Source organism: Oncorhynchus tshawytscha, linkage group LG13 (assembly GCF_018296145.1).
Source record: "Oncorhynchus tshawytscha isolate Ot180627B linkage group LG13, Otsh_v2.0, whole genome shotgun sequence".
NCBI lineage: Eukaryota > Metazoa > Chordata > Actinopteri > Salmoniformes > Salmonidae > Oncorhynchus > Oncorhynchus tshawytscha.
Genome location: NC_056441.1, coordinates 42,629,413 through 42,652,058, shown reverse-complemented (window position 1 = coordinate 42,652,058; position 22,646 = coordinate 42,629,413). Strand labels below are relative to the sequence as shown.

The window sequence follows — 22,646 nt, the reverse complement described above, 5'->3', positions numbered from 1 at the left end:
ATTTCCAAATTTTGAGACTAAGTTGAACACCGCACTGAGTTCCCCTAGGGGGCGCACCCAAAAGTTTGGGAACCACTGGCGTAGAGGGAGAATATAAGGGCAGTACAGAGCAATGGAGTTCCTTTCGTCACAAGGTCGTTTGCGTGAACTATTTAAGAGAGCTGGGAAACCTTGCCCACTGAGATGGGTCATATCTGCATCTCCCTCTATTCAAAAACACACACACTACGTCTCCCTCTCTTGATTAGACTCCCCCAGTAAGACGTTGCTTCTTGGCATACACATGAAAGCTGGTTAGATGCTGATGACTCCTCATGGCCGCCAGCCTACTTATTACATCGATGAAAGAGCCGTAAAATGATATGAGGGAGAGCTCACTGAACCAAATCCAGTTATTGAAATAAAACACCGTACAGTTAACTTTGAGACTGGTTCTTGGTTATAGAAGGCAGGTGATGTTTATTATGCCCAGAGAGTAAGAGCTGTGGATTGATGATGGTTGTCTTGGTCCTCTGGATGAATGTGGCTGATGATCAAATCAAATTTTATTGGTCATATACACATATTTAGCAGATGTTTTTGCGGGTGTAGCGAAACACTTGTGATGTAGTGAAATGCTTGTTGCAAAGTTTCTTAGGAGCTAGAAGCAGAACTGCCATCTGTTTCTTTGCCCAGTAGCAGGGGTTACCTTGTTGAAGTCCACATTGCTATTATCTTTACTGACCCCAACTTTGGAGGGCCTCCTGTCTCCGGCCTTGCTGCTGCTATCCAGGTTACTGGGGACAGAGTGTGTGGATATCAGTGGCCCTGAAACGACAAACAGACAGGGGATAGTGGCAGAAGAGTGTTAGCAATGTCAGCTCTGGAGCACCGAGGCTCCTGCTCCTCAATGCATTCTCGTGGATACTGAGATTAGAATGCCTGCTTTTGATAATATTGTGTTTTTCATATATCACACATATGCAGACAGTTTGCAAAGCATCAAAACACAATACCGGTTCTCATATTTAAAATTTGAGAAGCCTTAATCTATACAAAAATGATGTAGCCATACTCTGATCAATTAATTACAATTATTTTTCTATAGGTTCTCTTGTATAGGCCTAGACTACTGATGCATACTGCTAAATAGTATTTGAAACAAAGTTCAATTTATACAATCTCAAAAGACCTTAATTAATTGACAACATAATGAAACTTCATTATGGCCTGCAGTGGTAAGGGTTCAAGAAATTGCACCTCAACTTCAATGCGCCCTATAGCCATGTGAGGTGAGCCGTACACAGGAAACGCCAGCACTTCAGCGAGGGAGACGTGCATTGAGGAAAGAACCACAGAAATGAATGAACTGTAACATAGCGACACCACACACTCCACTCCTTCCGTATCAAGTCACCTAGAACGTAGAGGAATGTTCAAATGAATATGAATGGGTGACGGTCATCCTTGACCTGTGACCTATTCTAACTCGGCCCTGCGGGCTATGAGGCAGCCATGTTGGGACGAACAGAAGCGCTATTGCTCACATTCCCTACAAAGCCCATGGGAGTGACAGGGATTAGGGGAGATTGCATCCGGAAGCTTAAACCCGGAATGCGTGCTCCATGCTGGACCTCAGGCCACGCTCTATATGTACAGTAAACAAGTTTGACTAATCAAATCATATCATTCCAAAACCAGGGGCACACTGAAGACAAACACTACTGACTCTGATAATTTGTCTTCATCTGCATACCAAGAGCTGACACTACATGTTGTGTGGTACTGTGACATGAGTGCTGCAGTGGCATTAGACAGTTCTTACTAAAGATTCCGGCAGTCAAAAGGTGAGCAGGTGTACTGTATATAGTTGCAGCCAAATATATTGGCACCCTTGCACTTTTCTTAAATAATTCCCCATTTCTTCTCAAATAAGTAAAAAATATGTTATTGTTAGATTATCAACATTGCAGAACCAAATTTTATTTTTGTAAACTTCAGTCAATTTTAATTCAGAAAATAAAGACAAAAGGCATGGACAAAATTATTGGCGCCCCGGTAGTGGTGCGTGGGTCAGCCGTTTGTTCATCCGCAATTGCTAATTGCTAACAACCCATCCACAACTGCCCGACTATGTGACAAAGTGAAAATCTGAGCTCCGCACCCAACCCTAACCTGCATATATAGAACATGTGCTACAGGCTCCAGTCAATGACTGCAGAACGATTTGACAGGCGTGCAGGATTTGTTGTTGCCTGTTTTAGATGTTTCTGCTTATAATTTCTGACATTTTGGTAGGCTATTTGTTAGTCAACTTGTCTATAATTAGATTCATGTAGCTTCTCATTTGTGTTATATGTTGCCCTAGAAGACTAAATAGAATGTAATAGATCAATTGAAGAATTAATTCTTCAATCTACGGTAGTTGACATCGGTCAATTTTTCTCTGTCTTCTTTTGCGTAGCAAAGAAGTTTAGGGCCTGGGGAGGAAATAACATTACAATAAAGCAAAAATAAAACAGGAAAGATTTTCTGTGTAAAATGTCCTAATGACATCAGTTTGACCGGCTGTAAGGAAAAAGAAGGCTGTGAAAACGACCAAACTTGTTTCTGATGGGATTTCAGTTCGGCTTTGATGCATATTTTATGTGGTTGAAATACTAAATCAGCTTTTATATAATGATGCTTTTATGATAAAGATACCATCTGTGAAGGTGCTAACTGAGCATTGTATTCTCACATGTTCAAAAATAAATTAATCATATTTCTCCAATCCTGTTCCCAAGTCCAAATTCTTCTTACATTTGGTGTACCGTTTTACTGCAAGAAATGCTTAATTCTGCACGTGTTATTATCACGGCTATAGCCCTACTCACACAGGACTAGTATTACTAGAGAAAGTTCTCGCTCTTTTTCTGGGATGATGATATTTCAACTTGTCCAAGCAAAAACAGTGATAACACTGATAACTCGAGCTTGGTTCCCAAAGTTTCTAAACTATACCAAACCATCTTTGGGAAAGTGTCGCCATCATTTTTGAATTGAGGAAGTGTGATCATGATGCTTTGTGCACGTTCACAGAACATTGTCCCCGGGGTTTATGCTTGTTAAGGTGGGTTTATGAGAAGTTCAATCAGGCTTTCTTGTGTCTCCTTCAGCAGTGGGGACTTCCTATGTTTACCAACCACCAATTTAAGCATTCAATAAAGAAAAGAACACCCTCCCCACAATCAAACACTGGGGAGGTTTGTTAATGCTGTGGTGTTGCCATGCTGCCTCTGGCACTGGGGTCCCTGAATGTGTACAAGGCAGCATGATTATCAAGGTGTTTTGGATTGCAATGTTTGTTGGCAGTTATCTTGGCCAAAGGCTGTGCAACCAAGTACTAGCTCCAGGGTGCCAACAATTTTGTCCATGCCAATTTAAGTTTACAAAAATACAATTTGTTCTGCAATGTTGAAAATCCAACAACAAAAGGTGTGGAGACCAAATGTTGTTTTCAAGTTCAACTTATTTTATATGAAATAGGGAATTATTTAAGAAAAGTGCAAGGCTGCCAATATATTTACTTCACAACTGTATATAGGCCTTGGTAGGAAGACTGATGATGATCTGACTCCCCTGATGCTGATACAGTGTCGATTGTAGTTATAACTCTCAGGGTCAATTATGTTGTTAGCGGACACTAACGGTGTAGAATAGCCTAAAGTGACCCCAGGGCCTGATCAGGAATGAGCAGCTGCATTCATCGTGTGTGGGATGCAATGAAGGCATTTGACTCTCTATTGAATCTACAATAACTCTCTATAGCCTGCCATTAGGGAGAGGTGGTTTACCAAGCAATTTTGTCGGTGAGATAGCTGGTTTGGGTGTTATAAGGTTTAGCCTAATAGTTCCTAGAAATCATCCTACACTTCCTGTCTACGCAAGCATGGAATTCAAACTCAAATGAACGATATTCAGAACGAGGTGAAGTAAGTGTCTAGTATTTGGTTTCTTGGCAACTGTTGTCAAACATGGGATTCAAACTTCACTCGAGCGATACTCACAACGTGGTCAAGTACAGTATATAGTTTCTTGGCAAACGTTGTCTCCTAGACAGAAGTAATGGAAGATAACAGAACCTCACTAGTACCTATAATAAGACAACCAGTTGCCCACCTTAAATCATGTTTCCCTCCAAACTAGAAGTCTCTAGTTCTCATGACCCAGCCTTCCAGTTCAGCTCTCTTCTACACACACTGCTATAAATACAGGGGCTAAATACTATCCAAGTCCGGGAAGAACAAAAAAGTCACTGTGGATGTCACTGGGACTGAGAGAGCTACGTGTCAACGTTAAAACCCTCCCACCTCAACCTCTCTCTATGTCTTTATATTTAGCATGCTGTTTGCACATGTACTGTAGGAGTCCCTTGCTAGACTCTGCATGGGGAAAACGTCTGAGACGTGTGTGTTTATACTCAGGAATTATGGAGGAGGCGCCAAACGATGCTGCTCTGGAAAAATACAAGATATTTGAAGTTTTTTAAGTCTGTCCTGGTTGTACAGTATATTCACAATGGGACAGTCATGGAGAGAAGTGACAGTAACTGGAAAAATAACCCAGAATATGAGACCTGTCGACTCATCTCTTACACTGACTAGACTAAACAGGCCTCAAGGGATGGAAAACTTGCAGTCAATTAAACACCTTCAGGGTCTCATTTTAGGACTGAATGAATAAAAAAAAAGGTTTGCAATGAAAAAGTGGACAAAGAAATAACCACAGAACCAGAGTGAAAGGTGAACTTCTCTTCTCACTGGCCCAAATATAATCTATACTGGCCCGAACATGGTGTAGTTAAAATGCATTGGGGTCTATAGGTTGGCATGCTTTCTCTCTATGTTTAGCTAGTAATAGGCTACATTTGGTTATTATGCTGTAGAATATAATCGAGCAATATCTAGCAAAATCATTATTTAGAATTGCATTGTATTAATTGCATTCACTTTTGCTTCTAAAGTATGTTATTTTGAGAAGATCTAAGAATAGGATGCTTCCCCATTACGACAACTGCCTTTCAAAAGAGAAGATATTAATCTGGCTAAAGTAGGCTAGCCAAGATGAATGCCAGGCATCTTTTTATCAACAGTAGCCAGCATATTGCTAGTACTATATGTTCACTATTGAAGGTTTACGTTTATAAATCAATTTTCCTAAAGGAAATGGATTGGTGAGCACTTCTTTTTATTCTGGACAGCTCACGTGTGAACGCATCAGCTTTACAGTATGTACTGCTCGAGAAGTTGACTCGCGAGGAGTGTGGTTGAATGAATGACCAATCATATTGCTGAAATACAAATAGCATGACTTTTCCACATGTAGTCTTCAAATGGTTTTCAAGACAGCGACAGAGCAGATAATCTTGGTTAACCCCAAATTAAAGTGTCCTGTAGTCAGCTGCTCGATTCTGGGCCCATACATGTTGAGAGAAGAGATGCTAGAACGAGGAGCGGAACCAGAACAAGTTATGGGGCCGAAGATCCCCCTCCCATTGCCGAAATTCGAAAGATGCTCACACCTGCAAAATCGTGATATGTCCAAATAACAAGCTACAGAAAACACCAGAACTACTGCTGCTCTCTATCCCACGCATCCCATTCCTTCCCAAGAGATTCTACGGTACCAGTTGTTTACGTAGATCTGTCCATGAGAGACTACACAGCAGGTAAATGTCAAACTGGAATGCCAAAATGCACTGAGAAGTTACTGGCCCAACACACGTTTTCACTGGCCCCGGGACAGCGGGCCCTCGTTGATGTCGGACACTGCAGAACTATGGCATGGTAAAATGATAAAAACACTTTTTCCATTCTCGAGAAGAGCCATGCACACACACTGGGCAAAGAGAAGTGGAGGGACCAAGCCAAGCAAGGTGAGGGTAGTGTGGAAGGGCTGGATGAAGAAAGGTGGAGATAGAGAGAAAAGAATGTGAACAAGAAATAGTCTAGGAATGGAGCGCGATATGAGAGAAAGGGAGAGTGCAGAAAGATGTTTTGATAGAGAAACAGAGAGGTATGCAAGAATGGAATGAGGTAGAGAAAAACCGAGTGAGGTGGAGAGAGAGAGAGCTGTGTGAGGTCTTGTTGAGTCAATGGAGGGGTATAAAAAGTGAACATTGCTGGGGGTTGATAATAGATTTATGGTAGGGTAGAGAAGGAGGGCACAGCCAGCATGCTGGTGCTAGTGTTCTCTGTTCAAGCCGTGACTCACACTGGCAGGCTACACAGATATTTGCCTTCTAAGGGCAGCTGCTGGAGCCCTCTAGTCTGCAGCGACGGTTGCCGAGCGGAATACGCCTTCTCATCCTTCGTAATGGCGAGAGACTCGGGTGGAGACTCGTCGTCCTCAGGCGGTGACACCACCACCTCAGGGATGGCCTGGCGGACCGGGGCGGGGCCAGAAGTGCAGGGAGGGTTTGGGGAGCGGCGGGGAGTAGGAGGCGTGTTCTGTGGGGTGGTGAGGGGCGAGGGTCCGGTGGAGGGCCCCCCGACGGAGGTGGAGGAGGAGTTTGGCAGGAGGAGGTTGAGGAGGATGGAGACCCGGGACTCTCGCCTCTGGGACAGGTTGGAAACGGAGGCCCCCGGCTTCAGGGAGTGGCGGGAGGCAGAGAGGCCCTCCCCTGGAGTGGCAGGAAGACACAACAACAAAGAAGGGAGAGGAGGGAGAGAAGAAAGGGAGGAAAAAGAATAAGGAGGGTAAAAGGAGAAACATATGAGGGAGGATTTCATCAGAGAGGTGGTTTTAGGGGTGCATTATCTGGTGGCAGAAGGAAGGTGAGGGGAGCTTGGGAGGAGTGTGGTTAGAGAGAGACAGAGGTGTCGAGAGGTTCTTGCAGGGGAACGGTGAGAGAGGTGAGGTGTCCACACAGAACAATAAGCTTGTCCACTCACCAATCACACAGTGACATATATTGAGAGCATTTTGGGTAGAGAGATGCTTGCAGACAAGAGAAGAGGTGTACATACAGGTCTCGTGTTTGGTATACATATAGTGCAAGCAAGCTATGCAATATATGACATGTCACACATATTTTATACCCAGGCAACATTGCATTTAATAAAACAAAATGTGACAGTAGGACAGAGACCAGAGAGCATTGGAACTGTAGCACGAGCTAATTATTTCATTCACATAAACAGTCACACACACCATCATCTGTGTACACACCACAACCTGAGGTCATGCTCAGTAAACAAAACATATCGAACTGCAAGAAGAGCATTACCCCAACCATTCCAACATGGATTAGAAGCCATTGTTAATTCTCAGAAGCAAAACCCTGAGACAGGGCAGCCACACATGCTCGCACCATCCGCACCCAGATTTCTCTTTCACATTGGGGTGTAGTAGTTGTCTCTATGAGGCTTATGTCCTCTTCGTAGCATCTACTCACATCACTAGTTTGACACCTCCTGAACAGCCTTGGTGGATTTGGTCTTGTGTGGCTCAGTTGGTAAGACCGCTAGCAGCGCCAGGGTTGTGGATTGGAATCCCGCTGGGGCCACCCATACTAAAATGTATGCACTCACCTTACTGTCAGTCACTTAATAAAAGCGTCTGCTAAATGGCAAACATCACATACATGATTGTTGTGGTCATATGTACGAGATGCTGTCAGCTTTCCTTTTTTGGAATACCAAGGATTACATAGATTATTTCAACGCCCTTCGAGGATGAGGAAAAAGAAATGGAGTGTGCGCGGCGCAGGGGATCTCACCATTTCTCTCAAGCAAGAACGGGTCTGAATGTTTCTTGCCTATGTCGGCGATTGATCGCACCAGCGGTATGCGGTTGCTGAGCTTCCTCTCGTTCTGGTGGTGGTGTCTCTTCAACATGGCCTCACGCACCTTCTGACGCAGCTCCTCCTTCAGCTGGCCAGACGCCACCATGCTGTCAATCAACATGTCTGGACACACGTGAACACACACAGACACGGGCGCATTGTATTACCTTGTATTGTTGTTCATTTGCAAATAAGCTTGCATACACACACACAGAGAGAGATCAATTCAATTTCACCTTATTCAACCAACTTTTTATCATTGTTTATCATTGTTTACCTCTGGTGCACACACAAATCTAGCTAATCGTATAGCATGCAAATGTGAACACACAAACGTCTTCTGTACCTGCAATCTCCTCGATACAGGAGGCCCTCATGTCCAGCATGACGGTGCCGTTGAGGATGCAGCTCCTCAGCTCAAACAGGCTGTGTAGAGACAGGGTGGCCACGTAGGGCTTGCTCCAACGCTCCCCTCCATCTTCCACATCCTCCTCAAACTTCAACCACCTACACAACACAACACACATGAATATGGCTTCAATACTCATACTTCCATTTCCCAAACGCTATCTAAGAACAACTTGAGCAGAAATAGACATTTTGCCTTGCCTTGAGGTGTTCACTTTTGAGAGGTAATGGAAAACCTTTGATTCCGTTTTTTAGGCTTTTAACTCATTTTTTAAGATCGGTAAATTGCTGGGTATTTGTGTCTGAGCCCGTGAGCATAGGCTGACAATGTCTGGGATGGCGATGGTGCCATGGCTTTGGAGAAGGACTAAGATAGACTCACAGTCAGACCTGTAGGCAATAGAGCTCTGTCAATCTTTAATCACACATTCACATTCAAGACACGTAACCATTCCCCAACAGTCTAGCAGCAGTACAGTTTTAGCTTTAAAAAGTCAGTTTCCCTGAATCTTTTACCACAGTCTAGGAGACTACTTCAAAAATGAGTTAAAGTCATCAACATTTCAGGGAAAACCTACGGCACCAATAAAGTGCTGTTGAATCTAGACCTGAATGAACAAAGAATGGCATAATAACATGGCCTCTCTAAAGCCACATGGACCCTGGAGTAGGGAGTCTGGAACCTGGGCTGGGCTGTGACCTACCTGGCGGTCTCCTTCCACTCAGTGGCGCTCCCGTCCCTGAAAGACAGCTCGTCCAACTCGGTGAAAAGGTCATGGGGGACGTGCTCCACATCATCATCCTCGGTACCCAGGATGAACTGCACCCGCTGGGAGGGTGTGTCTAGATGGGGGAGGCAGGGAGAGATGACAGGAGATATGGAGATGAGGAGAGTGTGGGAAGAGCAGGAGCCAAAGCTTAGCTTCTGAATAGAGTGCTGTGAATTCCTCTGCATTACAAAGAGTGGAATAATTAAATGTGTTGTGGTGGGAGTAGAAAAAGGTAAATGTGAAAGAACTGAGCCGGAACTCAAGACTGAGTGAATCAGCAAAACAATGACGTCAGAATTGTTCCCTTGTTTCTGGTTTGAGCAGCTGGTTTCAGCAACTGATATTTTTTAATTCGGGTTGTCATATTGACAGGTTTGCTTGCAACAAACTACTTATGACACAAGGTGAGACCCAGATGCAGACACAGGAGGCAGATTGTTGGAATCTTACAATATGTATTAATCCAATAGGGGTAGGCAAGAGAATGGTCGTGGACAGGCAAAAAGGGTCAAAACCAGTTCAGAGTTCAAAAGGTACCGAAGAGCAGGCAGAATCAAGGTCAGGGCAGGCAGGGGGGGAAAGTAGTCCAGATTCAGGCAGGGGTCAAAACAGGCAGGACACTCAGAAAGAGAATAACAAAAGGAGTACAAGGAAAAACACAATGGTTGACTTGACTAACATACAAGACAAACTGGCACAGAAAGACAGGAAACACAGGGATAAATACACAGGGGAAAATAAGCGACACCTGGAGGGGGTGGAGACAATCACAAGAACAGGTGAAACAGATAGGGGCGTGACACTACTTAGCTAGCTTCAAGCCTAGTGTTTGATATGCAATCCGGTTTCCTCGTATTTAATAGTGTTGAGTGTCCTGACAAGGCGGCAAACATTTCTAGCAATAACAGGTGAAAATCGGGCATAATCAAACATTTGGATGTATCCAAATGACTGAGGAAGCGACGCAGGTACAGAGGACAAAGAGCCGGATGCCTGGTCAGGACCCGAAAAAGGTGAGTGGGAAAGCTGCCGTTACCATCAATATTACTCGCCAATGTGCAGTCATTGGACAATAAACTAGACGAGTACCTCGAATATCACGAATATCCTACCAATGGGACATCAAAAACTGTAATATCCTATGTTTCACGGAATCGTGGCTGAATGATGACATGGATATTCAGCTAGCGGGATACACGCTGCACCGGCAAGATAGAACAGCACACTCCGGTAAGACGAGGGGGGGAGGTCTGTGCATATTTGTAAACAACAGCTGGTGCACGAAATCTAAGGAAGTCTCTAGATTTTGCTCACCTGTAGTAGAGTATATTGTGATCAATTGCAGGCCACACTATTGCCTAGAGTTTTTAGTTTCGTGGCTGTTTATTTACCACCACTGACAGATGCTGGCACTAAGACCACACTCAGTCAGCTGTATAAGGAAATAAGCAAACAGGAAATCGCTCACCCAGAGGTGGCGCTCCTAGTGGCAGGAGACTTTAATGCAAGGAAATTGAATCAGTTCTACCAAATTTCCATCAACATGTTAAATGTGCAACCAGAGGGAAAACAATTCTAGTTCACCTGTACTCAACACACAGAGACGCGTACAAAGCTCCCTCTCCCTCCATTTGGTAAATCCGACCACAACTCTATCCTCCTGAATCCTGCTTACAAGCAAATTAAAGCAGGAAGCACCAGTGACTTGGTCTATAAAAAAAGTGGTCAGATGAAGCAGATGATAAACTACAGGACTGTTTTGCTATCACAGACTGGAACATGTTCCGGGATTCTTCCGATGGCATTGAGGAGTACACCACATCAGTCACTGGCTTTATCAATAAGTGCATCGAGGACGTCCATACCCCAACCAGAAGCCATGGATTACAGGCAACATTCACTCTGAGCTAAAGGGTAGAGCTACCGCTTTCACGGTGCGGGACTCTAACCCGGAAGCTTACAAGAAATCCTGCTATGCCGTGCGACGAACATTCAAACAGGCAAAGCGTCAATACAGGGCTAAGATTGAATCATACTACACCGGCTCCAACGCTCGTCTTATGTGGCAGGGCATGCAAACTATTACAGACTACAAAGGGAAGCACGCTGATCCTCAACACTGGAGCTCCCCAGGGGTGCGTGCCCAGTCCCCTCCTGTACTCCCTGTTCACCCACGACTGCATGGCAATCACGACTCCAACACCATCATTAAGTTTGCAGACTACACAACAGTGGTAGGCCTGATCACCAACAACGACGAGACAACCTATAGGGAGGAAGTCAGAGACCTGGTCGGGTGGTGCCAGAATAACAACCTATCCCTCAACGTAACCAAGACTAAGGAGATTATTGTGGACTACAGGAAAAGGAGGACCGAGCAAGCCCCCATTCTCATCGACGGGGCTGTAGTGAAGCAGGTTGAGAGCTTCAAGTTCCTTGGTGTCCACATCAACAACAAACTAGAATGGTCCAAACACACCAAGACAGTCGTGAAGAGGGCACGACAAAGCCTATTCCCCCTCAGGAATCTAAAAAGATTTGGCATGGGTCCTGAGGTCCTCAAAAGGTTCTACAGCTGCAACATTGAGAGCATCCTGCCTGGTACACTGGTTGCATCACTGCCTGGTACGGCAACTGCTCGGCCTCTGCCCGCAAGGCACTACAGAGGGTAGTGCATACGGCCCAGTACATCACTGGGGCTAAGCTGCCTGCCACCCAGGACCTCTACACCAGGCAGTGTCAGAGGAAGGCCCTAAAAATTGTCAAAGACCCCAGCCGCCATAGGACTCCTGAACAGGTAATCAAATGGCTACCCGGACTATTTGCATTGTGTGCCACCCCCCAACCCCTCTTTTATGCTACTGCTACTCTCTGTTCATCATATGCTTAGTCACTTTATCCATATCTACATGTACATACTACCTCAATCAGCCTGACTAACCAGTGTCTGTATGTAGCCTCGCTACTTTTATAGCCTCGCTACTGTATTTAGCCTGTCTTTTTACTGTTGTTTTATTTCTCTTAGCTACCTACTGTTCACCTAATACCTTTTTTGCACTGTTGGTTAGAGCCTGTAAGTAAGCATTTCACTGTAAGGTCTACTACACCTGTTGTATTCAGCGCACGTGACAAATAAACCTGAATTTGAGATTTGATATAGAAAACAGCTTAAACAAATGCAAATGCAGCCTCTTTGCTGTTATTCTGGCTGCAGAGGTAGTGACTGTGTTAGCCGTAGCTAGTTGGTTAGCTAGAAAGCAAGGGATAAGAACAGAACATATAGAACGGACAACTGGATTGTGTCCATATACACTATATATACAAAAGTATGTGGACACCCACTGAAATTAGGGGATTCAGCTATTCCAGTCACACCTGTTGCTGACAAGTGTATCAAATCGAGCACACAGCCATGCAATCACCATAGACAAATATTGGCAGTAGTACTGAGCTCAGTGACTTTCAACGTGGCACGGTCATAGGGTGCCACCTTTCCAACAAGTCAGTTCATCAAATTTCTGCCCTGCTAGAGCTGCCCTGTTCAACTGTAAGTGCTGTTATTGTGAAGTGGAAACATCTAGGAACAACAACGACTCAGCCGCGTAGTGGTAGGCCACACAAGCTCACAGAATAGGACCGGCGACTGCTGAAGTGCGCAGTGCGTAAAAATCGTCTGTCCCTCATAGCCAAACTGCCTCTGGAAGCAACATCAGCACAATAACTTCGTTGGGAGCTTCATGAAATCAGTTTTCATGGCTGAGCAATCTCACACAAGCCTAGGATCACCATGTGCAATGCCAAGTGGTGTAAAGCCCACCGCCATTTGAAGCTGGAGCAATGGAAACACGTTCTTTGGAGTGATGAAACACGCTTCACCAGCTGGCATTCCGACGGACAAATTTGGGTTTGGCAGATGCCAGGAGAACGCTACCTGCCTGAATGCATAGTACCAACTGTAAAGTATGGAGGAGGAGGAAAAATAGACTGGGGCTGTTTTTCATGGTTAGGTCTAGTTCCCTTAGTTCCAGTGAAGGGAAATCTTAACGCTACATGAATTAACATTGTAGACAATTATGTGCTTCCAACTTTGTTGCAACTGTTTGTGGAAGGCCCTTTCCTCAGCATGACAATGCCCCCGTGCATAAAGCGAGGTACATACAGAAATGGTTTGACGAGATCGGTGTGGAAAAACTTACCTGGCCTGCACAGACCCCTGACCTCAACCCCATCGAACACCTTAAGGATGAGTTGGAACTCAGACTGCGAGCCAGGCCTATTCACCCGGCATCAGTGCACGACCTCCCTAATGCTCTTGTGGCTAAATGGAAGACATTCCCTGCAGCAATGTCCCAACTAGTGGGAAGCCTTCCCAGAAGAGTGGAGGCTGTTATAGCAGCAAAGGGGGGAACACATTGATACTAAGCCTATGATTTTTGGAATGAGATGTTCGACGAGCAGGTGTCCACATATTTTTGGTTATGTAGTATACAGTGCATTCGTAAAAAATTCAGACCCTGAATTCTCCCACTTCTTGTTATGTTACAGCCTGACTCTGAAATGGATTAAATGAATAAAACATCTCAATCTACAAACAATACCCGATAATGACAAAGTGAAAAGTTATTTTTAGAAAGGTTTGCAGGGGGACAAAATGGCGCCGTAGAAGGAACACGGTGTTTCAGCGAGCTCTCGTGGCATTCGTAAATTTATATTCTTACATTAATCTCCTAGCTTGAAAAAGTGGTAGAATTGGCTAAATAAGTTACCATATAATGAGTCTTGACGACTATTTCGCAAAAATCTCCGACAACATGCCCAATAGAACTACTAAGAAGTCGACCAAAACCACCACCCCTGTGGATGTGCATGAGGAGCTAGCTAACGTTAGCGAAGCGAACACCATTGCGGATCCAGGCACAATGGACCTGATGATTCAAAAGATGACTGATAACATTACTAAAGTGATCGATGCTAAGATAAGAACGGTCTTGGAAGCAATAGCAGGCCATTCAGATGAAATACAGAGCGTTGTGAAACATGTTGTTGAGGCGGAAGGAAGAATTGCTGCAGTGGAAACTTCAACTACATCTATGGACGCTAAGATAAAAGCACTTGAGAAACAGGTGCGCGAAATGGCGGAGCACATTGACGACTTGGATAATCGAGGACGCAGATGCAATATTCGTGTTGTGGGACTCCCGGAAAATTCTGAAGGGACACGTTCAGTAAAATTCTTTGAGGAATGGATCCCTGGCTACCTACAAATGGACACTAAGGCTGGTCGTGTGAAGCTGGACAGAGCCCATCGCTCTCAAGCACCGATACCCGGTCCCAATCAGCGCCCACGGCCGGTGGTTATAAAGTTCCACAACTTCACCGACAAGCAGCGCGTCATGGATGCGGCTAGAAACATCGGCTCTGATGGTAGTCAACATAAAGGTCCAAAGGTCTCATTCTTCAATGATTATTCCACAGCGGTCGTACGAAGACGCAAAGCGTTTGATGAGGCGAAGGCTCGACTCAGGAGAATGAAGATGGACTACGCACTGTTGTACCCGGCCACATTGAAGATTATGGTCAACGGATCACCTAAAAAGCTCTACACACCTGAAGAGGCTGCTGCGTTTATTGACTCTCTCGGGTAAATAACATTAAGCTGCACCTCAACAGCATTGAATAACTTTGTTTATTTTTGGTTGAATCTGATCATGAAACAGTGGTGTGAGTCCTCACATACTCCGGCTCAGTAATATTCGTATCTTTATTATTTTTCTTGCTAAAGTAATAGCCGCTATAGCTCAGGCTGAGATATGTGTGAATCCATATTGGTGCCCAGACTTGGTTTTAGGTGGAAGAGCCTCAATCTTCTTCTATTGATTTTCTTTTCCATATATGTAAAGGATGAGGCTATTGAGCGGCAATGCGGACTTAAGAGTCTACATTGGAGAGTTGAAATCCCCTGCATGTTAGCTAGTGGGAAAACCCCCTTTTGGATCTTTACATGTTTAGTATAGTTCAAGTTCAGGATTCATATTTTTTGTTTATGCTCAGTGAGACAGAGGAGAGTTCAACACATGGAAAAAGGTACCACCCCACTTTTACAGTAGGATCCAGTCTGGATATTGAATGGTCAAGATACAATGGCAGATAACAGACTGCGTGTATGTACGTGGAACATTAGAGGGAGCCATAACCCCATTAAAAGGAAGAAAGTACTGTCTTTTTTGAAAAAAGAAAATATTGACATTGCCCTGTTGCAAGAAACTCATTTGGATGATAAGGGGCACCTGAAATTACAACAAGGAGGGTTTGGTCATGTGTTTTTCTCATCATTTACATCCAGAAGTAGAGGTGTAGCAATTCTGGTGAAAAAGAACTTACCACTTAAGGTCTTGAATTGTGTGAAAGATAAATTTGGTCGCTTTGTTATAATTAATGGTACTTTACAAGGGCAGAACATTTCCATAATGAATATTTACTTCCCCCCTGCTCACCCCCCTGATTTCCTCACCAAGGCATTTCTAGACTACTCAGAATTAAACTCAGACACTGCATTGGTTGGAGGAGATTTAAACTGCTTGTTGAACCCCCTTATTGATAAGTTTCCCAGTGGTATAGCTTCACTCTCTCCTCAAGCTAAGTCACTTAAAGTTATTTGTGATGATCTGGGGTATGCGGATGTCTGGAGAGCTTTTCATCCCTCCAACAGAGAGTTCACTTTTTTCTCTGCACCTCATGGATGTCAGACTAGAATAGATTATTTTTTATGCCCAAGACGTCTTTGCAGTCTGTTTTATCCACTAGGATAGGAAGCATAGTCATATCTGATCATGCTGAGGTGATCCTGGACATAACTCAACGGGGCATTCAATCGGTCAAGACATTGGAGGTTGAACACAACCATTCTTAAAGACCATACATTCACATCATATTTTATAACAGAGTTTAAAGCATTTTTCTCTATTAACTCTCAATCAACAGATAACCCCTCGCTCCTTTGGGAGACCTGTAAAGCGTATGCCAGGGGTCTGATTATGTCATACACAGCTACTAAGTGACGGAAAAAGCGGGAAAAGCAAAAAATGTTAGAGGGTGAATTAGGAACTAAAGAGAAGGACTACATTAAAACGCCCACTCCTGCCCTATTAAAGGGAATATCAGTCATTAGATCAACGTTAGACTCTCTCCTAACACAGGACGCTGAAAAGAAAATGAGATTTGTCAGGCAAAAGCTATATGAACATGGCGATAAGCCAGGAAAGTACTTGGCATACCTAGCTAAAAAGAGGGCTGACTCTCAGTCAATTGCTACTATTACTGATTCTGATGGTAATCATTTATATGAAAATAAATTGATAAGTGACTCTTAAGAAATTTTATACAAACCTTTATGCCTCAGAACTGCCAAAGGATGCACCCAAATTAATGGAGAACTTCTTTTGTAAGATTGAGCTCCCTACTATCTCCGAAGAGCAGAGGTCCCTCCTTAATGCCCCTATTACCAAGGAAGAGATAATGTTCGCAATTAAGAATCTGCAAAATGGTAAGGCCCCAGGACCAGACGGGTTTTGTAGTGAGTTCTATAAAGAGTTCCATGGCCTGATCCTTGAGCCATTGCGTGATATGTTTAACCACTCATTTTCAAATGACCAACTCCCTCAAACGCTGAGAGAAGCCAACATTTCACTTATTCTCAAAAAGGGAAAATGTCCAGAGTCTTGTTCCTCGTACAGACCAATTTCCCTTCTGAATGTGGATAGAAAATTGCTTTCTAAAATTCTAGCCACAAGATTAGAGGACTCACTGCCACTAATTGTGAAAGGAGACCAAACTGGCTTCATTAGGGACCGTAAGTCATGCAACAACGTCAGGCGGCTTCTTAATGTAATTCAAGCCTACCAACAAAGTGCTGTGGATGGTCTTGTGCTCTCCCTAGATGCTGAGAAAGCATTTGATCGTGTGGAGTGGTCTTACCTATTATTTGCTCTAAATAAATTTGGTCTGGGGGACAACTTTATAAAATGGGTGAAAGTTTTATATGATGATCCTCAGGCTGCTGTCCTTACTAATGGGCTACGGTCAAATAGCTTCTCTATACACAGAGGTACCAGACAGGGCTGTCCTTTATCCCCCCTCCTCTTTGCACTCGTTATGGAACCACTGGCCGAGGCCATCAGGGTAACGCCTGCTATACAGGGGCTGCTCATTGGTGATGTTCACCATAAAATAAGCTTGTATGCTGATGATGTCCTGATATTCATCTCTAGTCCCGAGACTTCAATTACATCTCTTATTAATATTATTGAATTATTCAGGGAATTCTCAGGCTACAAGATTAACCTTACTAAGTCAGAGGCTATGCCACTTGGTAGCCTACACTCTGTACCTAATACTTCTCCCCCCTTCCCTTTTAAATGGTCTCCCTCAGGTTTCATGTATCTGGGTATATTTGTAACTCCTAAATTCCAGCTAATGTACAAAGCCAATTTTGTTCCCTTGTTTGATACAATAAGACAGGATCTGGAGCGCTGGAACTCTCTCCCGATTTCTTGGTTGGGTAGAATATCCCTCTTGAAAATGAACATTTTACCTAGACTACTTTACCCAATCCAAATGATCCCAGTATTACTCTCCAATAAGGTAATAAAGGATGTAAATGGATGGCTAAGTTCCTTTATATGGAGTAAACGCAAGCCAAGACTTAAGATGGCAATATTGCAGCTGCCAAGTTCTATGGGCGGCTTGGACCTGCCCAATATCAGGTTCTATCAATGGTGTGCCCAACTTTGTTATATTTCTGACTGGATCACAAATGATGACTCCTCTCTTTGGTTAGACATTGAGACTTCTCTTTCAAAATACCCCTTACAGGATCTTTTATTTTTCAGAAGTTTCAAGTCTGTAGAAGATCACTGCAATAATCCCGTTACACTTAACACACTCAAAGTATGGAGGTCAGTTCAACGCTTCCTGGGAAGGTCCAAGCTAACCTCTGCTCTTACCCCAATTCTTAACAACCCAGATTTCAGTCCAGGATTGCTGGATGCTGGCTTTAACTTATGGCTTAATAAGGGCATACGCAGGCTAAATGACTTATTTGCTGATAAGATTTTGTTGTCATTTGAGCAGATGGTCGAGAAATATCGACTCCCAAAGCAGGACTTTTTCCGCTTCCTACAAGTAAGACATTATATTCTGAAGAGCACCACCTTAATTGGTAACCCTGATGTGTCTGTCATTGAAAGAATGCTTTTTTTCCCACAAAGGAAAATGTCTGTAAGTCTGTTTTATGATACTTTAAGGTCCTTTTCTGCTGCCAACACACAGAGGGTGAAACAAGTGTGGGAGAAAGAATTGTCTGTTACTATTGACGAAGAGATGTGGGAGGACATTTGGAGATATGCAAAAACAATATCTATATGTAACCGTACTAGAGCAATCCAATTAAGAATAATACACAGATTGCATATATCCCCAAATCGCAGACATGCTTTTAGCCCCACTTCCTCTTCCCCTCAGTGTCTTAAATGCAAAACTGATACAGGCACCCTAACACATTGTTTATGGTCATGTACCAAAATACAAAGATACTGGTCTGGTGTTCTGCAAGAAATTGAAAAGATCCTAGGGGTTGATCTAGAATTGGACCCAGTTTCTTTACTGTTAGGTCTCCCTAGTAGGCATGTTACTTCTGTCGGTAAAAGGAGGCTTTACAACATCCTTACCTTCGCAGCGAGGAAAAACATCCTTTTACAGTGGATTAGTGATAAGGTTCCTTCTATTAAAGATTGGCATAAGATACTATTTGAATGGGTGCCTCTGGAATATCTGACATGTACATTGCATTCTAAAACAGACCAGTTCTACAAAGTATGGGAACCTTATCTAAATGACCTAGAACCTGAGGTATCAGCTATTATGCTGCAAGGATTCTCTTAGAATGGCGGGGATCTGTATTTCAGAACTACACTGTACGTTCCATGTGTGGAACCTAACCTCTTGGTTTAAACTGAGCTTTTTTGTTTAATTTCTGTTTGTAAGTTTGTTTAAAATGTATGTATTGAGAGACGCGGTGATGGGGTGAGAGAAGCACCGAGCGGGAAGAGGAAAATGGTGTACGTATGTATGGGTGTGTGTGTGCGTGCGTGTGTGTATGTATGTGTGTATGTATGTGTATATATATATATGCACATAGATATGTGTAAGTGGGTGCTGTTTTTCTTGTTTTTGTTCTGTGTGCTTTGTCTCTGTTGTTGTATCTCTTAATATGGGTGAAAATTGTGAAATTCCAATAAAAATACTGTTACAAAAAAAGAAAGGTTTGCAAATGTATTAAAAATAAAAAACTGAAATACCTTATTTACATGCGTATTCAGACCCTTTGCACTGACACTCGAAATTGAGCTGAGGTGCGTTTCCATTGATCATTCTTGAGATGTTTCTACAACTTGATTAGAGTCCACCTGTAGTAAATGCAATTGATTGGACATGATTTGGAAAGGTACACACCTGTCCAGTACAGTGGCTTGTGGCATTTTTCCTTTTGTTAATTTGTAACCTGGAATTAAAATGGATTTTTGGGGGTGTTTGTATCATCTTACACAACATGCCTACCACTTTTTGAAGATACATAATATGTTTTATTGTGAAACAAACAAGAAAAAATACAAAAGAACAGAACTTGAGCGTGCATTACTATTCACCCCCAAAAGGTCAATACTTTGTAGAGCCACCTTTTGCAGCCATTACAGTTTCAAGTCTCCATAAGCTTGGCCCATCTAGCCACTGGTATTTTTGCTCATTCTTCAAGGCAAATCTGCTCCAGCTCCTTCAAGTTGGATGGGTTCCGTTGGTGTACAGCAATCTTTAAGTCATACCACAGATTCTCAATTGGATTGAGATCTGGGCTTTGACAACCCCATTCCAAGACATTTAAATGTTTCCCCTTAAACCACTTGAGTGATGCTTTAGCAGTATGCTTAGGGTCATTGTCCTGCTGGAAGGTGAACCTCCGTCACCAGTCTCAAATCTCTTGAAGACTGAAACAGGTTTCCCTCAAGAATTTCCCATCCATCATTCCTTAAATTATGACCAGTTTCCCAGTCCCTGCCAATGGAAAAACATACTCACAGAACGATGCTGCCACCACCATGCTTCATGCTTCACTGTGGGGATGGTGCTCTTGGGGTGATGAGGGGTGTTGGGTTTTCACCAGACATAGCGTTTTCCTTGATGGCCAAAAAGCTCAATTTAGTCTCATCTAACCAGTGTACCTTCTTCCATTTGTTTGGGGAGTCTCCCACATGCATTTTGGCAAACACCAAACATGTTTGCTTATTTTTTTCTGGACACTCTTCTGTAAAGCCCAGCTCTGTGGAGTGTAAGGCTTAAAGTAGTCCTATGGACAGATACTATAATCTCCGCTGTGGAGCTTTGCAGCTCCTTCAGGGTTATCTTTGGTCTCTTTGTTGCCTCTCTGATTAACGCCATCCTTGCCTGGTCCGTGAGTTTTGGTGGGCGGCCCTCTCTTGGCAGGTTTTGTTGGGTACCAAAAAATGTCTGCAGCATTGAAGGTCCCCAAAAACCCAATGGCCTCCATCATTCTTAAATGGAAGAAGTTTGGAACCACCAAGACTCTTCTTAGAGCTGGCTGTCTGCCCAAACTGAGCAATTGGGGGGGAGAAGGGCCTTGGTCAGGGAGGTGACCAAGAACCCGAAGGTCATTTCAACAGAACTCCAGAGTTCCTCTGTGGCAATGGAAGAACCTTCCAGAAGGACAACTATATCTGCAGCACTCCACCAAATCAGGCCTTTTAAGGTAGAGTGACCAGATGGAAGCCACTCCTCAGTAAAAGGCACATGACAGCTTGCTTGGAGTTTGCCAAAAGGCACCTACAGGCCTCTCAGACCATGAGAAACAAGATTTTCTGGTCTGATGAAACCAAGATTGAACCTGAATGCCAAGAATCACATCTGGAGGAAACCTGGCACCATCCCTACGGTGAAACATGGGGTTGGCAGTATCATGCTGTGGGGATGTTTTTCAGAAGCAGGGACTGGGAGACAAGTCAGTATCGAGGGAAAGATGAATAGAGCAAAGTACAGCGAGATCCTTGATGAAAACCTGCTCCAGAGTGTTAAGGACCTCAGACTGGGGTGAAGGTTCACCTTCCAATGACCTTAAACACACATCCAAGATTACACTGGAGTGGCTTCGGGAGAAGTCTCAATGTCCTTGAGTGGCTCAGCCAGAGCCCGGACTTGTACTGTGCAGCAACGCTCCCCAAGATTTGAGGCTGTAATCAATGCCAAAGGTGCTTAAGCAAAGTGCTGAGTAAAGGGTCTGAATACTTGTAAAGATGATATTTCCGTTTTAATTTTTTTAATCCTCTGTCAACTATGTTTACCTGCAAGGAAACACGTGCCGTCATCATTGCTTTGCACAAAAAGAGCTTCACAGGCAAGGATATTGCTGCCAGTAAGATTGCACCTAAATCAATCATTTATCGGATCATCAAGAACTTCAAGAAGAGCGGTTCAATTGTTGTGAAGAAGGCTTCAGGGCGCCCAAGAAAGTCCAGCAAGTGCCAGGACCATCTCCTAAAGTTGATTCAGCTGCGTGATTGGGGCACCACCAGTACAGAGTTTGCTCAGGAATGGCAGCAGGCAGGTGTGTGTGCATCTGCACGCACAGTGAGGCGAAGACTTTGAGGATGGCCTGGTGTCAAGAAGGGCAGCAAAGAAGCAACTTCTCTCCAGGAAAAACATCAGGGACAGACTGATATTCTGCAAAAGGTACAGGGATTGGACTGCTGAGGACTGGGGTAAAGTCATTTTTCCCCTTTCCAATTGTTTGGCGCATCCGGAAAAAGGCCGGAGAATACAAGGTGAGCGCTACCATCAGTCCTGCATCATGCCAACAGTAAAGCATCCTGAGACCATTCATGTGTGGGGTTGCTTCTCAGCCAAGGGCTCACTCACAATTTTGCCTAAGAACACAGCCATGAATAAAGAATGGTACTAACACATCCTCTGAGAGCAACTTCTCCCAACCATCCACGAACAGTTTGGTGACAAACAATGCCTTTTCCAGCATGATGAAGCACCTTGCCATAAAAAAATGTAAAAAGTGATAACTAAGTGGCTCGGGGAACGAAACATCGATATTTTGGGTCCATGGCCAGGAAACTCCCCAGACCTTAATCCCATTGAGAACTTGTGGTCAATCCTCAAGAGGCGGGTGGACAAACAAAAACCCACAAATTCTGACAAACTCCAAGCATTGATTATGCAAGAATGGGCTGCCATCAGTCAGGATGTGGCCCAGAAGTTAATTGACAGCATGTCAGGGCAGATGAGAGACTAGATGGTATGGTCCTTGAGAGACTAGTCAAGGACCATATCACCTCCACCCTACCTGACACCCTTGACCCACTCCAATTTGCTTACCGCCCAAATAGGTCCACAGACGATGCAATCTCAACCACACTGCACACTGCCCTAACCCATCTGGACAAGAGGAATACCTATGTGAGAATGCTGTTCATCGACTACAGCTCGGCATTCAACACCATAGTACCCTCCAAGCTCGTCATCAAGCTCGAGACCCTGGGTCTCGACCCCGCCCTGTGCAACTGGGTACTGGACTTCCTGACGGGCCG

The 22,646-nt window shown here is 44.0% G+C and overlaps 1 protein-coding gene across 5 annotated transcripts in view; it reads right to left on the bottom strand.

Annotated features, from left to right (window-relative positions):
• LOC112266658 (sodium bicarbonate cotransporter 3-like) overlaps positions 1-22,646 on the bottom strand; it is a 66,111-nt gene that overhangs the window by 22,472 nt on the left and 20,993 nt on the right. For 4 of the 5 annotated variants that reach the window (XM_042295747.1, XM_042295746.1, XM_024444339.2 and 1 more), the window contains exons 4-8: positions 8,920-9,058; positions 8,154-8,314; positions 7,742-7,930; positions 6,260-6,643; positions 725-807 (exon numbers count right to left, since the gene is read on the bottom strand). In XM_042295747.1, coding sequence (XP_042151681.1) covers positions 725-807; positions 6,260-6,643; positions 7,742-7,930; positions 8,154-8,314; positions 8,920-9,058 — 956 coding nt within the window. The remainder of the gene's footprint in view (positions 1-724; positions 808-6,259; positions 6,644-7,741; positions 7,931-8,153; positions 8,315-8,919; positions 9,059-22,646) is intronic. The other variant, XM_042295748.1, reaches the window with a different exon arrangement.